Raw genomic sequence first — 18,481 nt, forward strand, 5'->3', positions numbered from 1 at the left:
TAGCAATGGTACACACATACACACACAGTCTTCTACACTTTTGGACCATATAGTCTAACCAATATATTCCATAGTGCCTGAGGGAGTGAATAGCGGTTCATCTGTCTATCTAGCCATATGTTGCTAGCCCATGCATCAGGTCCTGCAACTTACTATCCATTAACTTACCAGAGCTACTGTATTTATTAAGTGCATCAAGACATTGATTGATCCAATCAGCATAAAATGCACACAGCACAAAATGTTGGCAAAGAGAAACTGAAATGTAGCCGAGGCATCATCCCCATGAAATGCATTTCAGCTCCTTCCTCTCACCAGAGGCTTCTATGGTCCTCAATTCCAAGCTGTCTGTGGCTCCATAAGCTCTCATGAAGAATCCCAAAATCCAATGCCAAATTGATTTTCCATTTGCAGTTTTGCAAAACCGACAACTACTCTGCCACAGTGGATTGCATTGTGACAAAGTGAGTGAAGACATAAATTAAACTAGCCAAATGTCTTTTTTTTTACGAACATGAACTGACCTGTATATACCCATATTCCATCTGCTTCATTCATATATTTAACATAAGAGTAAAGTGCTGCTGTTTTAGAGCTTAACTGCATTGCATGGTAAAGGTCATCATAACTTTACTTTGATTTTCAATAGTCTAACTAGTGGTGACAGTTTTGAACATACCCACAACATTATACTTAGATAAGAGGAGGAGGTTAAGCATGCAGAATTCTCATTATACCATCAATATACAGTTGTGCTCATAGGTTTACAAACCCTGGCAGAATGTATGTAACATTGGGTAGTTTTTGGAAAATATGACTGATCATGCAGAAAACCTTTCTAGGGATAGTTGTCAGGTGAAGTCACTTATTATTGCATAATTCTGTGTGCCACATTGGGGAGATCTCAAACATTCAGTTCTTGCAAGACAATCCAAGAATTTACAAGACCTGGAGGCTTTTTGTCAAGATGGGTATCTATCTCTATCATCTGAGAAAATAAAGGCACTCATCCACAACTATCACATAAGACTGCAAACTGTCATTGATGCTGAAGGGGGCAATACACAATATTAAGAACTAAGGTATAATGTGAACTTTTTAACTGTGATCATCTTATTTTTTCCCTTTGTTGCTATGTTTTGTTTAATGATTGCACTATTCTGTGATGTCTTATGGTTTAATGTGAATCTCATTCAAATTGTGGCAGATTGCTCGTTTTCTTCAGAGAATGTTACAAAATTTTGTCAGATTATACTAGCACAACTGTATAACATTTAGCAAGCGACCAAGTGCACAGCTGGGTGATGACCCAGGATGGTATAAATGTAAATGTCAGTATAGCGTGCACATACACACACACACACACACACCAGGGTGCACATGTATACACAAAATCGTTATCATTATTTCTCATAACGGACTGTAGAATGTACAATAGTATAACAATCTACTTGTAATTAATTTTGTCTGACAAGAAATGAGAGCATAATTAGGCCTCTGCTTTTTGCTGTATTCCCACCACATTCATTCATTGATCTGTTTCATGGTGTTCTTGTTTTGCCCACAGTATGCCTCCTCAAATCCATGTTCTTTTCAACTGATCTTTTACAGTATTTCAAAACAAATATCAGTATGGCATATGCATTTTTAAAATGGTTCTATGTATGTGACTGACACTTGATTCCTTAATTCCAGTCAGACACTGAAGCAATCTTCCACAATTTGTACAACTAAATAAAACAACTAGAAGGGCACTGAAGAGCAGACCCCCACCATGTTAAAGAAAGGGAAAATAAATACTGAATCCGTTCTAAGATTTAATGGGCTCCTCCTTGGCCCATACTACACCTATACATTGGCCTCCGTAATCCTGACGGACAAACATCAGGTTAAGAAAAACCTGAAAGTGCATAACCTCTCAGAGATAATTAATATCATAAAGGATTTCCAACTGAAAGCCACTCAAATGAAAGTCACTCATCTTTTGAATGGCAACACTGGTGTTTGACAAATCAGTGAACAGTCATGTGTGTCTTTTTGTCAGAACTGTTCCATTTGATTTGACCTTGACTGTTGATGATTTAAATCCAAAAGACAGACTCCCTACTAATGAATCATAGTTTCTCTCAGTTAACTGGATGCTATTGGGCTTGTATTGGGATTAGACTTGGAAAGTCAATAAAACAAAGGCAATTAAACTTTGTCAGGGACTCTGGGACTCTGGAAGTTTTTAATTAAGCTGGGGCTGAACAAGAGTAGCCTGCCACAGGAGTCTGAAATCCAATAGCACGCTTCAAAATATTTCTGCGCCCAAGAAGTAGCCTACAAAGGAGGATAATTCTACAGTGATATTTTGGTAAAGTTCCTCAACTTTAAATTTAGGGTAATATTAACCTCTGCATGGGGCACACATTTTTCCAGTTATTTCTAAACTCTTATCTATTATATAAAATATGACAGTAGCCTAGGCAATGCACAGCACTGAAGTGCACATATGGTGCTTAATTTGTCATGAGTAATTTGCTTCAATAGCAAATTACTCATGACAAAATAATGTAGCCTATTGACAAAATAATAAACAAAAAGATAGACAAAATAATGTAGCCTATTTTATACCCGAGGTAGCCTAATCCCACCACGAGGATTGCCTACCAGACAAAAACAGATTCATTTAATCACGGTGAGCTGTTTTTCTTTGGTTGCATGCATTATTGCAGAATGCATTATTCAGAATCCATCTCCATACCAAGATTTGACATGCCCTATTCTTCAACCACACATGAGGTAGCCATATAGCCTACCATGCTCTTGCTCTGGCCTACCTCATCTAGACTGCTATTTTAACCACTATTTCGTTCAATATGTGTGGAACTGCTGTGGAATTAACCTATGTTTTGCATTTGATTATATAAAATGACTTTCAACAGCCTGCGCAAACACAACAAGCTACGCACAGTTAGTCCAACTAAACAGACGCAGAGCTCTCACTTGCCTAAACTGTGAAGTTGAAACAATATCGCCATCTCGCGGTAAAACTTCCAATGCGTCTCTTCAGTGGCAAATGAATTGGATTTTTTCGGATTGTTGGTTAGGCATTTGAAAATATTACAAAGGGAGATATTTGAATATGGTTGAGAACAGGACACTTATTATATGGAGAAAATATTTGCTATGATGCTAAATCATATACACACCCATAGGAACTAACTTGCATTCCATGTTGTAAGGAGGGGGGATTATTGGTGCGGACCTGTGTTCACCGCCGTTGCGGCTCCGGTAAAAGCTACTGCAGCAGGCAGCAGGTGAAAAGGATTGCTCGTGGGTCGGGTCCCACAGTTTCTCTCTAGCATACTCTTCTGAACTATGCTTGTTTTTTCTGCTATTCTGGTATGTGATGATATTTCCCAAAACTACGCATTACGATTAATGTCAAGTCAAACTAGAAATTAAACGATGCTTAACTCAAAACCGCTTAAGTCTCCGCGGGTTGACCAGCTAGCGCAACAATGAATCGAGCTAGCTAGTTAAAAAAGCTCCCTAGCTAGTTATCTGTTGATCTGGCCTATAGTTTGCTAATTGCCACGTTATGGTAGTTAATTTCCCGACGTCGTAACATTTAGTTTCAGCGGTATCGAACAAGTAATTTCCAAAGTTATGCCTCCTATTGCTATCAGTTTCGGTACAGTTCCCTCTTGCCTCATTTGACCACAAATCTCTAAGGGAAAAAAGCTTATGCATGTTGGGCTACTACGCTTCATTTTGAATGTCCTTCAGTCCTGTATATAAGTTAGCTGGCGGCTGAATATTCGGATCGTAGTTTTAGACAGGTTGCTTGCTCTGTGGCTAACGTTACCTTCCAAATCAGCTGTTTGACAACAACATTGATGGGCATGATCCAGCAGTGACAGCCAGTGCTGAAATGTAGCATTTTCTTCCAGGTAACCACAGAACATGAGTAAAGATTCTCAAATGAGGGCTGTAATCAACCAGAAGTTAATTGAGATGGGCGAGAGGGAGAGGTGAGTGATGTTCTTTTACTGTTCCTTCTGTAAATCCATTCTGAGTTGTCATTGCAATCATGATTGTGAACACTTTGTAGATTGAAAGAATTGCTTCGAGCCAAACTCATAGAGTGCGGTTGGCGGGACCAACTCAAAGCCCATTGTAAAGGTAAGTTTGAATCAAGTCATAGACATTAGCAGTGTTTTAACTCTCTAAATTGGAGTATGTGATGTTGCAACAGTCATTCATTTGGCGTTATGTTCTTTTCCTTAACAGAGGTAATAAAAGAGAAAGGTCTGGAAAATGTGACCGTTGAAGACTTAGTAGCTGGAATCACTCCCAAAGGAAGAGGTATGTTGCATTTGCCATAGTGTGCTGCATCAAAATAGTAGCCTGCTTTCACCAAACCAATATCAGTGATCAAATTAACTGGACACAGGCGGGCAGAGCCAGGCCACCAAAATAGTTTGAAAATACATTCAATAGCCTATCAGTTAAAATGTAGTTACTCTGAATATATGAGTTTGAGACAGAGGTCTTCTCCACCAGTTTAGACCCAATAGGCCTACATGTGTTGGTCAAAAACTACTTTTATGTGATCCCATCTTTACCTGAACCTATACATTGCTCCGATTTGGTCATCTTGAAATTTTCATTTTCAGAAGTAAAAAGGCAAGCAAAAATAAGCTAAAAAAAATGTCATTGTTATTGACCTGGCTGTGTTTGAAGTGGTAAATACAGGCTTGTTATTATTTAGTTGTTGACAATCTGACTTTGAACAGCAACATGGAACTACTAGCTAAAACTATACATTCTCAGACAGACACTGTACAGTGTTAGAGTGTATTTTCATGCAGTTGTTGTATCTTTGGCTCATAAACATAAGTCCTAATTCAATATTGTTTTTCAGCTTTGGTTCCAGATAGTGTGAAGAAGGAACTTCTGCAAAGAATAAGAGCTTTTCTGGCGCAGCACGCAACATAATGGAAATGCTTATGACGGTGTCTCATAAATAATGTGATCCATTCCTTATTGTGATTAGTTTGTCTTTTCTTTTGTTTTTGTATAATTGCTTTCAATTTTTGCCCGTCAATAAAATTTGGACAGTTTTGTACATTTTCCTCTGTATGGCATTTTTTGTCATTCAAAAGCCTATACCGGTGTAACTTGGGTACATATTGGTACATAGCATGATCTTGATCAAGTAACGCACTCAATACCAGACAGTCAGAGTTTAATAGTTTTTCCTTTATTTTTTATTAACAAACTCTCAAGTTCATTTCTTCGTTTGCCTTATTTGGCCTTGGAAATTCAGGCAGTTATCACACCTCTGCACTGAAAGCCACTCTCTCCATGGCATGATAAACGGCTTGTATTTTCCAAAACATCTGCTTCTCAAATGCTCTGCCTCACTCAGCCCACAGAGATGGATCTGCACACTTGTCAGACATGAGGAGGTGGAATTAATCATTTTTAACATCTCTTTGAAACCCTGGTTGAAGGGTATGGCGAACTGTGAAACCCTGGTTGAAGGGTATGGCGAACTGTGAAACTGATTGATGGGAAGAGCGTGTCATTTAGAAATGTGTGTCATTCCCATAAAATATAAGCTTTTCAAAGTTAACTTTAAATTACTTCAGTCAATCTTACAGATGTTGCAGAAATTGCGTTCACAGGCCTTCCATCATTGTGTGTGAAGATGTTTACCTGGAGACAAAGCATGGGGCCATGTGCTTCACATCTGATTATTTTATAGATAACCCGATATACGTATACATTTTTTGAGTTTGGCACATTTATATCAGAAAGGAGAAAAAAAAGGCCGCACTTTGAACGTTTTATTGCACAGACGCGTTTAGGCGTAGTGCCTTCAGTATGCTTCTGCACTATGCCGAAATGCATCTGTGCAATAAAACTTTTTTTGTATACAAAGTGCAGCCTTTTTTCTCCATTCTGATCAGTTATAAGTTTGGTTAAGCACTTTTAAAGACAAAAAAAGAACCTGAGTGAAGCCTGCTCCGACTATACATTTATATCAGACCAACCCTCTCAGGAGTAAGAGGACTAGCGTACTGTATACAACATACTACTTACCTTCCTGTTACAGTTTTTTCTGAATGCTTAAACATAACTGATTTTTATAGCCCAATTTCTAAAACTATTAATACTTATAGCAAAACCACTCACTGAGTTCGCAAAACTAAAAGCACAAACACTGCTTTGTACTCAGTTTGCAATTTTGTAACACACACTTTGCACAACTGTAGGCACAATTCACTGCACAGCACTCTTTTTGCGGTAAACACAACGCTTTACACTCAATTTCCAAATGATCAACACACTCCTGGCAAATCATACATGTATGGCTATTATTTACACTATTTTGCCAACTCTCTGGCACACTTTCTCATGTGAAAACTGTTTTAGATAATTAGTTCACTTTGCAATCAGCCTAAGCACTATAAATAAGCCACAGGTAATGTACAATGGAGGAAGCAGGAAGAGTGAGAACAGAAAGAAATTTACAAACAAAAAAACAGTCTACATGTGGGGATATTGTCATGTCAGGCCTGGATACGTCATTCCAGAATATATTTTTCCCGGTGCCTTGGACTAGAACATTGCATGTGATGTAGACAACATTTTGAGAGAGATGAGACTGATTTGTTTTGTCTCAGTGAAATTGCTATTTTGTGTTTTGACTTGGAAAAACACACTTGTGTTTGTTTTGATGTGTGTAAATAAACACCAATACTTTAAGTTTGGATCCCTGTATGTTTACAGAACTATGACAAAAGTATGACCTCAAACTGACATAGTCTACCTTGTGCACAGAGAAAGCAAAAGCCAGATGTGTTTTTTATTCAGACCATCAGTGTGTAGTTGGCACATTGTGTGCTTATTATTGTGATCGCTTGTGTTTACTGTTTGATACGAAAACATCATTTTTACGAAGGTGTGAAGAGTTAAGCAAGGTGTGTTAGCTTTTGCAAAAGAACTACACTGTTTTGCTGATTGGGTGAAAGGTTTTCCTATTTGTGTGTAGAGTTTTGCAAAAAAAGCCATAGTTACAAAAAATGTGCTTAAGCAATCAAAAAACACTGTAAGCATCTTAGTATGCCATTGGAAACTATCATAGGACACTACACATTGATGCTGTAAAGCATACTTCAGTGAAGTAGTATGAAATGACTGACAAACCAAGAAGGTCCAGCCACCATAACATACTGTTTAGTTCATGTGGCTATCTCAGTTAGTCAAACAATAGTCTTCTGACAGTTGTTTGCACTTTTCCAGAATGCCCAGAGCACCTATAGCACCCAGTATTCTATCCATAAACTTTTTGAAAAGAGAACCCTTGGAAGACAACAATGTTTCCACCATATTCTATGTATTCAGCAGAATTAGATGTACAGATTTACTAATATTGGACTAATGGGGGTGTGGACTAATGAATGTGCAAGTGTTACTCTGGGTATAGGCGTACTTGCTTAGTTTAGTTAGCCAAGAGATGATATCACTTTAGTGACAACATGCTGATATTCATCAAAACTTACCTTTCAGCAGCCCTTCAGTTGCATGCTGTTAGCCTGGGTGAACCCAGAAGAACCTGTTAGCAAATTTGATATTACCCTTGAACTCTGTCAGTCCTCCTTCCTGTCATTAACTAACACATTTGTGTTTTTTAATGGCCAGCAATAATTTACATGTTATCTCAACTCAATCTGTAAGTGATATAATGTGACTATGAGAAGAGTAGAAACAGCACATAGCTTCATGAAAGAGCAACAGGGCTGTGGCTTGCGTCAAATGAAACCAAAGTAAACATGATGAAGGACATCAAGTTGTTCACCCAGAGCTGAATTGCAGTGCAGTGTCGCAATTCCCTGGCCATTTTAACTCCACATGTGTGTGAGTAAGTCACATTTAATGTCTACATAATTTTCGGTGCAGCAAAAGTCTTAATTGTCTCCATCAATAGGCCATTGCACAGTGTCAGCATGTAAGCGTGTACCCTTTTGACATGGCCTGACTTAATGGGGGACATGGCACACAAGGACTACTGGCCTTCCCCGTCCCCCCTTATTCGCTTATTGCTCTCTCTCTCTCTCTCTCTCTCTCTCTCTCTCTCTCTCTCTCTCTCTCTCTCTCTCTCTCTCTCTCTCTCTCTCTCGCGCTTCTCCACATACAGTATTGTAAGATACAGACAAATTGTGTCATTTCAGCATAAAAGCAGCTGTGTCAACATGACACTGTGCCAGAAAGCGATCCCCTTAGACTCCCAACAGTGTTACTGTTGGCCTTTCTCTAACTTGGCAACAAGAGGGGGACCATTAACACTTTCCCCCTGAAAACAAAGCAGAGAAATATGAAACAACTATATGCAGAGGAATAAAAAAAAAACATGAGAGGGACCCAAACCAGAAGATGGGAAATCAAGCTCTTGCATAACAGTGGTGTGGTCTTTAGTCACCGTTTAGCATGAGGACAAAAGCTGTAAACAAAAGTCAAATCTCTTGGGTGAGTGGACGTCTTATAAATGAATTATCAGTCTCAGTGAGAAATTCAGCTGGTATTCGGTCACAAGATCCAAGTAGCCTACTGAATTATAATATCAGAAAGTCAATCTAGTTCATATCAATATTTTACAGGTAACTTTGTTGCGTTTTAGTGACTGCACAGTTCATACAAGCACCTGCCTTGGTATAGTGCTAGCATCTCTTGCTAGCACATCTCATAAGGTGACGATGCAAAATTATCGTACCAGCTAACTACTGCTACTTGGTTAGAAGGTGACCTTAAAAAACATATTTGCAATGACTTATGAGAATTATAATAAAAATAATAATAATAAGAATTATATGTGAAGTATATTTCTGGAGTGCTGAAACCAACACATATGGTACTTCTGAACTTTACTGAAGTCTGTAGATATTGTTTTGTCTTTGTGTTTTATGTTAGAAACTTCTTTCAAGTCCTGTAACAGCAAATTGTTCCCACCCCATCATTAACTGAGATTTTCTAAACATTTCTCTAAGCATTCTCCAAAATAGTTTCAAAGCATCCTCTTTTTTTCCTCTGTATCTCTCAGATTCCACTCTGTCTAGCCATAGCTTTCCGCGCTTCCTCCATTTCTACTGTACGTCCTCCTCTCACTCCGTCCATCTGTTTCTCTCCTCCTCACAGAAGAAAATAGAAGAGTCAATTTCTCTGGCCCTGTGCTAACTTGTGTGTCTGAGATGCCTTGAATGTATTTACACCCTGTTGTGCCCCGTGGGAACTGTTTTCGGTCGGCTCTAATGAGGCCCCTGAGGAAGGGCCGTCGTGTTTTTCCTGGCAGTCGCCTCGCTCGGTCGCAGGCGCTGTGCGCACAGTGCGCTCGCCTCTCACTTCCCCCTCAGTAGCCCTCTGCAAATAATAAATAGGAGGAACTACATCACCCCCTTTTAATTTAGGAGCCAAGTGCCGGGGTCTGCCAAAGTTAACACGGAGCAATCTTAGGTAATGATTGGTGAATGTGTATAAAGTTTCATTGAGCGTGACTTCACATTCTTCGGTCGGAGCGTGTGGATAGAGATGGCTGTAGCCACATCTGAGCATTGTTTGCAGCTATATGAAAGATATGTTGTGTGTGGGAACCCACCCACCAACACCCACACCCACACACACACACACACACACACACACACACACACACACACCACTTGTAAATACCGACAGGAACATTTTTATATCAGCTGGTGAATCTGGTAATTAATAGTAAGCTCTGTGCTGAGTCCAAACCTAAGGGTGTGATGTACCGTTGGGATCTACATCGTCCTGTTATGGAGACCAAAACGTGCAAACCCCACAAACAGAGCGGTGTCAGACTTTCCACGGCGTGTGCAGGTGGTTCCAGGTGCTGGGGCGACTGGTCAAAAGCCCCGAGGGCTGGAGAATGTGGCAACACCTCTTCGCAATTGATGCAATCACTCGCTCAATCTGCGCCATTTCATCGACCGTTTGTGCTTTAACACAATACCTACACCAGCGCAGAGGCCAGCTGCACCGCCCCAAGGCGGGTGATGGTGGTGTGTCAGACGAGTGTTTCTCAGCGCAACAAAACCGACGGAAAGAGGGGAGAGAGAGAACACAAACCAGACATTGTTTACTCCGCTGTTCCCTCATGCCTCAGCTTAATTTGCTGTTCTTTCCTTTGAAGTGTGAGCACATTTATATTTCCTGACAAGGCCCTTGGAATGGCCACTTCATCTTCTCTCCTCCTTCCCTTCTCTCTCTTCACTGTGTTCTACCTCTTCTTTCTGTCCCATCTTTTTCTCCTTGCTTTCTTCATCTTTCTCCCCCCCCTATCTCACTCTGTCTGTTTCTTTTACTCCCCTACCACCCCCCCCTCGCCCCGGTCAAAATACTGCAAGCGGATAGCACATGTTTCCATGTTCAGGTTTTCTGGGGGCCTACTCTGATGATGGAAAACACCAGCAGTGAGAGAGAGAGAGGGAGAGGGAGAGATCCATCCATCCGCTGGGAAAGGGCCCCGTGCGGCCCCGGCCAGCACGGCGGGGGGATTATGGCACTCCTTGGCAGCAGACTGGTTTCAGTTAAGAATTTCAGTAATCACTTTTAGGAGTGTAATATATAGCTGACCTTTGGCAGTGACACACGACCCCCCCGCTTCCCCGGCGACCAGATCAAAGGAGGCGGCGGTGGCTGTGCAAACAGCGCTATCAGGCAACCCTGGAGGATTTACGGCCTGCTCCTTCTCTCTTGTCTCTCTCTCTCTCTCTCTCTCTCTCTCTCTCTCTCTCTCTCTCTCTCTCTCTCTCTCTCTCTCTCTCTCTCTCTCTCTCTCTCTCTCCTCTCTCTCTCTCTCTCTCTCTCTCTATCGCTCCTTCTCTGCAACTCTCCCTGGCTGGCCCTCCTGCACTGATACCCAAAAGAGAGAGAGAGGGAAAAAGGGACTAGATGCTGTCTCAAAGAATCCCTCCCTCTTTCTCTCTTTCCCTCTCTCTCTACCCCCCCCCCCCCCCCCCCCCTCTAGAGCCCCTTCTTTCTTTCTCTCTCTCTTTCACTCTTCCAAAACTCACTGTTTCTCTTTCCCACCCACTGTACCCCACACATATCTATACAGGGCCAATATTCCAACCTCTTTGGAGCTCCCTTCACATCACAGGTAGAGAGGCAAGCCCTAACGAGTTTAAAGAGTCTCTGTGGCCCATGCCCAGTGTCTCAATGCACTTCGGTCATGAAGAGATGTGGCCCTCATGAAGAGGTCCAACCACAGCCTCTTATGACTAAGCAGCTGAGCCCAAGCTGTCTCGTGGCAGAAGCCAGGCCTATAATCTCAGCCCCCCGTCCTAAATCACAGGAAAGAGAGATAAAGCCGTGCTCGAGTGAGAAAAATAAAGACACGTCGTTAATCACGTCGCAAAGGCCGACCGGCAGGAAGGAAGAAGTATGTGACCTGTGTGTCATAGCAACAAGTCCAGCCAAAGGCTGGCATGGAATCAAATCAGGAAAAACACACACACACATTCACACATTCCTTAATCAATGAACCCCACAAACACTTAGCTGACGAGGCTTTTTAACAATGATGTGAGAATGATGTCAGTTTGACGAACTAGCGGCTTTTAAGTGACTTCCATGTTTTGTTTTGTCTACACGTTTGCTACTTGTTAACCCCTGGAGTGCAAGTTCATACTATAACTGGTATGTGTGTGTAATAGTGAAGACACATTACAGTACAGTAGAATTAGAATGAGACTGTTTGGAAAGTAAATATGCATCTTGATTTTTTGTCACTAGACATGATTTGTTGTAGGTCTTGCCTGCTAACAGATGCATGTAAAACTTCAACAACAATAACTATAAACAATTCCCATTTGTTGATGTCAAGAGGAATCATTACTAGAATCAGTTATGAAATGAAGTTATGACAAACAGAGGAGCTAGATGAGAAGCACATGGACCTCGTCCTTTATGAGAACCACTCTTTGTTTCACAACTCATATTTTCTTGTTAAATTTGTGCCACAGTTTATAGAGTACTTTATTGTTGTACAATCAGAAAACCGACATGACATTCAGATCAATTATAAATGGGCAATTAAGCAATGCTCAATGAGAACCAGACACACTTGCAATGCATAACATTCTTGACCTTTTTCGCCCCTGTGGGAAAGCACTTTTTAGATTATTGTCCTTCACAGTTGTGGTGAGATGTAAGATGTCATCGTAATATCGTAATTTTTCCTGTGAGCAACCCACATAGAGTGGAAAATAACCTTTGTGAGTGTGCCCAAAAGTCAGCCCCAAGTCGGACTCTTAAAAACAACTCTTGCAATTACCATGGTTGACCACCGGATGGCATCACATGACAGACATGATGAATTGTGCTCGTATCCAACTGTCAACACAGCTAAGTCAACATGTTGACTTTGGTCTGGTGCTGTCAAGGACTGAAGCATCACCTAATTTAGAGGCCATTTTTTCTTAGTATGATTGCACAAGTGTCTTAAGTGTGCGTGAGAATGTGTCATCTAAGCCATTAACAGTATCTATGAGTAAAGACGCCCTCTCTGACGCATTGAAGGCAATGGTTGTCTGTTTTTTTTTTTAGTTCAAAGGTGACCTCATGCAGACCTTCACTAGATGGTCTTTATGGGATGTACGATCACCAGTGTTTATTTGAGTCATTTGATTACGATGTGTGCGGAGCTGTTAAATGTCCACAGGATGTCCTGGCCTTTTAACTGGGGCCCTGGGCAAGCTTGGAGGAAAAAAGAAAGGCTTCCTGGTTCACCAGGAGGTAAAAAAACAACACCTGAGTTTTTGCCTTCCAGAAACAGCATGGAACGCACACATGGAACACACGCACACACACACACACACGCACAGACACACACACACACACACACACACATGCACAGACACACACGCTGTGTGAATCTGAGAAAATTAAGATAATGCATTAAAACCATACTTAAGACATTCACAAAACAGATTTAGCACAGTTGTTTCACATTGCTTGAGGATAGTACTGTTTCCTTAATCATGACAGGCATCGGCTCATGATGGCTCTCTCACCTTATTTACTCTATCTAATTCCTGCAAGCACTCAGTGCCAGTTTGCAGCATAACAAAAGCCATGACAATCATTAACTTGACTTTTTTTTGGAACAAATGGCATACCAAAGACGGGAATAAATGTCTCCAACTCGTCCTGATATCTTTGGGTGAACGGTGTCGTCAGTATTGATTCTCTCCGCACCTCTTCTCAGATGATAAGGCCAGCCAGCCGGCGCAGTCTGGACATGGGAATCTGGTGAAAAGGTGAAACTGATAAAAAAGAAAAAAATGCATGAAAGATGGACCCTATCAGGTGTGAATATTTTACAACGTTGTTGTCAGGCCATTAAGGACTTCTGTGGTGTGATAGATAGAGATAGCCGAACACGTGTGACCCTTTTACGGTAACATGCGCGTTTATGGTTTGTTTGGATTGCCGTAATCATCCTATCTCTGTCACTTCCTTGAAGTGAAGCCTCTGTTAGCCTCATTAGCTTTGTGCTGTCGCTCTTACACAACAATGGAGTTTCCAGCGCTGGACAATAACAATGCCATGAATCTAAGACGAGCAGGTGGCAAGAATACGGTGGAGTCCGATACCACTTGATTGAATGGGGGATTTTTGGGGTTTTTTGTTTTGCCAAGCTTGACCCAAGAAGCATATGCTGAACATGCATTGTGTATGTATGAACACAAAACATACAGTAAGAGCAAGAACAACACATTGCACAAAAATGCGGTGGAGTTGCACGTGTGTGAATTTCAACTCTGCCCATGAAAGTGCACTCCTTCCTGCTCTGTCAGACCAGGTTGCTCTCCATCCACGGCGCTGCCTGCCTCCCACCCCAGCCGTCCCCTCCTCCAGCAGCCCTGGCTGGGGCCCTGGGTGTGCGGGTGGTGCTCGGCCCCTCTGGAGGGCCTTCGTCAGCTGAGACTCATGTGGTTGGCCTGGCCCTGCTCCCCGCGACCCGACGGAGGCTCAGACACCCGCCGCCTCCACCCACAGTGCATTCCTGCTTTATTCCCACCGAGCCACCTCTCTCACCCACACCCCTCTCTCTCTCTCTCACACACACACTCTCTCTCTCTCTCTCTCACACACACACACTCTCTCTCTCTCTCTCTCTCTCTCACACACACACACACTCTCACTCTCTCTCACACACACACACACACTCTCTCTCTCTCTCTCACACACATACACACACAAACCACTCCACTCCTCAACCCACACTACCAGCCATGCAAATCAGGGCACCACAAACAACATTTAAAGCTGCAGTTTGATGTACAGTATATTGAAGTGAGGGTAGATGCATGTACACCGTCAAGGAGTGATCAAATCAAGAGCTGTTGACTTGACCCCAATCACACATAGCCACTTTTAAAAAAGAGCTATATGCTGCAGATATACACAAACAGATACAGATATGCAAACACAAATTAGACTGTACTCTTAACAGTACTTGGGTCTATGAGTGTAATATATAGTCACAGGGAACCCACACCCACACAAAAGATGACCCACATTTATGAACACTGCAAGTATGACAGCCGCATGTGGACCTTACAGAATACCTATTGCAAGGGAAGGAAAGGAATTCTTCGTAAAGAAGAAAATGACCTCATTAAGAGGCACAGGCACACAGAAAGGAAGGTTATCCTAGCAGTGAATACAAAAACACATGTGCATGCAGAGCCGTATAGGCATGTATGCATAAACATACAAACAGGTATTCAAATATGTGCACAATTATGGCATGCACCTGACAAAAAAGGGTATAAGTACGCAGGCACCACTGACACACACACACACACACACACACACTTTCATGAGCAGCACACACCCTTTTCCAGAGGTCCACCGCTGCTGCAGCAGTCCACAGCTGTCAAAACTCCAGCACTTCCAAGGCAGCAGTGGCCAGACAGGGTGGGAGACTTGTAGCTTTTCGTGGCTGACGGGGTGAGCTGTGCGTCCCAGCGGCACGTCACCCGAGCCCCGTCTGTGTGACATGTGGACTGACACCCCCCCCCCCCAACATCCCCCGCCCATCCACCTTTCTCCCCTCTTCTCTTCCAAAACAGTTCCAGGGGTGCGTCCCCGCCCCTCTTTACACACGGTCTGATCTGCGTGTCCTCCACAGCCGTATGCATACGCATGATCCCCAATCAGCACTGCATCAGGCACGCCACGCCACGCCACTGACAAGCACGCAGAGGGAGAGGTAGAGGGAGCAGGACGTTTGTTTTGGTTTGTGCTCTTTTAGGGTGACTTAGTTATTCAATTATATCATCCCTGCCAGAAAGCTGGATTGATATAATGTTCTGCTGTCAGCACAGCTGATACTGTCCCATAGCATTGCATGTTAATATATTGTATATACAGTATATATACAGTATATATATATATATCTGATATATATATATATATATATATATATATATATATATCTGAGTGCTATGTCCAGAGACATAGCTAATGTGATGTCCATAATACGTGTGTTCTTTGTACTCTGTTCAATGAGCTGAAGTTATTTGTTCCAATTTCTGCCTCTGCTGCTGACAAATTGTTATCAATCAAAGTCTTTAACGTTACATATAGTGGCGGGTGGGGAGGAAATAGATCACATTCAGATCATTTTTAAAATGTAATAGTCCAAACATCACATTATGTAATCTTCATGTTTGTTTTGATAGATTATCAGAGAACTGCTGGCATGTGCCAACAAGTGTTTACAACAGTGATAAGCTCTGCATGCACTTCCAATCAGAGTCAGAGGTTGATCCTCAGCTTCCTGTAAGCGCATGAAATATCACACATCCTTCATCGTAAACTATACCTTTATGACCAGCCCAAGCTGATATTCACCAGAATGCTACAATGACTGTCCAAGTTTGGAAGATTTGCCAAAGGCTTTTTGGAAGACCACAGGTAAGGCTAACCAGAAGGAAGACTTAACTTTTTCCTTATTGAAACTAGCATGTGGCTGTTTGCTCCCACTTTTTTGTTAGGCTACCATTTTAGTCTTATGCAGAGATGACTGTTCAGTTATGCTGATTTTTGTTGTCACCCTACCATTCAAAGCAGAATAATAAACAAACATAACAAACAAAATGAATGTGTGAATTAAGGATACAAGTTATAAGATGTGAGTTTCATTTCATAGAGATGAAAAATACAATGAATAGTTTTGGAACAAGAAGGCAAAATGCCTCTTTTTGGTTCCTTGCTGGTCTGCAATGATATTCTGTCACTCAGTGATGTGTAGTGCCATTTTAATGCAGTAGTGTGCTGTGGGACGTGATGTTAAAGTAAAGAATACTAATAAACTGAATAAACTTGTTATAGGTCACAGGCTCTGTCATAGGTGGAGGAATTCAGCTGGACTTATTGGGGGTGATTGCAGAGAGGCGGATGCTGGACAAGCTGATTCATTCTAAAAAAAAAAACATTCTAAAAAAAAAAAAAAACTCTAATCCACTAAACAACTGGCTTATTGAGCTGACGAGCACCTTCAGTGGCAGGCTGATCTCACCTTACTGTTCAACTGAGAGACAGAAGGTCTTTTTTCTACCAGCGGTCATCAGACTCTACAACTCCTCTCCTCTTTGTCACTATGACAAACAGAGGGGGCTGTGTAGGCCGCAGGGACAGTGTTGTTCCGTTAAACGCTAAGGCATTTCATCACGACACGCTGTGAGACTGTTTATTTCAACGCGGCTTCTGTGTGCGTTTCATCACACTAGCTCTGCCCCATTAGTCTCCCAGCCTGTGTGTTAATCTATTTCAGAAAACACACACACACACACAAACTAGTTGTCACACAATCATCAAGGTCTTTTGTGAAGCTGTCAGATTCGTTTGAAACTCCCTGCGCAACAGTATTGGATGGCAATTATTCGAGGGAAATGTGCTTTTCTCCCGCTCAATTTTCCTTTTTCGCACAAGGAAACGGTGCGGTTTCACAATTTCGAGATTATTATTGAAATCTCCAGTTCCCCCCACCACATTAAGTGGCTGTGGTGTGCACACAACCCCACTGAGAACGTAGAAACATACACAGTGGTTTAGTGTTGGGAAGCCGCCAAGACAAATGGCTGCTTCAGGTGAAAGCAAACCTTGGCCACTGCTGCTTTTTTTCCATTGCAGAGCTCTCTCATTTTTTTTTTGTCTTATTTCTTTTTTTTGCCTGCTTGAACAGTCTTACATACGCCTTGGATTTGGTCCTCAGTGCCTGCAAGCAACACTCCCCGGGCTTGTGAATTCACGAAAATGAGGAATTAATGTTGAAATGCCACTCGGCGAAACAAAACGGTTCCACAGGTGTTCAAGGATTTAAGAGGAATGACCTCTTCAAAGCCATTACCGTGGGCCTCCGCGCTCTATTTGTGACACTCAGTTATGGAAACCAAGGGAAAATGACTGAGGATTTGTCAAATGTAACACACAACTTAAGAGAGAGGTAAAAGAGAGATAGAGGGAGAGAAAGAGAAGGAAGGAGGGAGAGAGAGAGGGAGAGAGAAAAGGAGAGAGAGAGAAGGAGAAGGGGAGAGAGACAAAAGGAGAGAGAGAGAGAGAGAGAGAGAGAGAATGTATGTGTGAGGGAGAGAAATGGAAATTTCTCATCTCCCCCACCCTAGTCTTTCGCTGTTCCTCCTGGCGTCCATCTACAGTCGGCTGTAACTGGCGTAATACCACAATAAAAGTATTGGCCATGCCCTGAGCAGCCATAAATCCTGCAGAGGGGATTTTACCTCTGCTATTTCACAGGGTCATTTCCCTGTATGTGGCTTCATATTCAAATATTTATGTTTACGAGCAGGCAATACATGTTATGACCCATAATGGCAACCCAGCACGCTAGATAAGGCCACTTAGCAACCTCTCATAACCTTACTGAGACCCAGAGCATCCTGTTTGCCATTTTCTTGCAAAAATGGTCCAATTAACAACCAAACAGAGCAATATGCCATGCTTATCATCCATGTACTTCTGATTACAATGGTGAAGACAAAGATATGCTTCCAATATAGTTTATATTGTGCTTTTACAAAAACCTGGCTCCAGAGTTATAGCAATGTAATAGCACGTCATACACACTAATATTTTGATTAGATGAACAAGGGCCTGTTGAGCAGTTGCACACTGTCTATTACACTATGCTGCTATAACAAGGGCATTGTATAAAGCAAATACCTCAAATGCTATATCATTTTCTCAACTCGTTGTAGTATCTCAGTGGGTGGCTCAAAGCTATACAGCCCTCTCCCCTCACTGAACAGTTAAGATGCTCACTTCCACTGCTTTACTCATGAGCCTTTACCTGTGAGGCACGGATCAGCGGGTTCTCATACCAATAGTCTTAGACCATCGGCTGCATGGGCCCTGAGGGTGTGTGTGTGTGTTGGGG

The 18,481-nt window shown here is 42.0% G+C and overlaps 1 protein-coding gene across 1 annotated transcript; it reads left to right on the plus strand.

The window, feature by feature from the left end:
• Positions 1-3,236: 3,236 nt before the first annotated feature.
• eny2 (ENY2 transcription and export complex 2 subunit) lies at positions 3,237-5,116 on the plus strand. Its single transcript, XM_042107041.1, has 5 exons — positions 3,237-3,387; positions 3,939-4,019; positions 4,100-4,170; positions 4,279-4,353; positions 4,913-5,116. Exons 2-5 carry the CDS (start codon positions 3,952-3,954, stop codon positions 4,984-4,986), a joined length of 288 nt encoding a protein of 95 aa, XP_041962975.1. The 5' UTR covers positions 3,237-3,387; positions 3,939-3,951; the 3' UTR covers positions 4,987-5,116.
• Positions 5,117-18,481: the final 13,365 nt, after the last annotated feature.

Source organism: Alosa sapidissima, chromosome 10 (genome assembly GCF_018492685.1).
Source record: "Alosa sapidissima isolate fAloSap1 chromosome 10, fAloSap1.pri, whole genome shotgun sequence".
NCBI classification, from domain to species: Eukaryota; Metazoa; Chordata; class Actinopteri; order Clupeiformes; family Clupeidae; genus Alosa; species Alosa sapidissima.

Bases quoted from the DNA above. Each gene is read 5' to 3' on its own strand.
- eny2 (XM_042107041.1), top strand. From the start codon at position 3,952: ATGAGTAAAGATTCTCAAATGAGGGCTGTAATCAACCAGAAGTTAATT. The intron at 4,020-4,099 runs GTGAGTGATGTT...AACACTTTGTAG, and splicing joins GAGATGGGCGAGAGGGAGAG to ATTGAAAGAATTGCTTCGAG. The intron at 4,171-4,278 runs GTAAGTTTGAAT...TTTCCTTAACAG, and splicing joins ACTCAAAGCCCATTGTAAAG to AGGTAATAAAAGAGAAAGGT.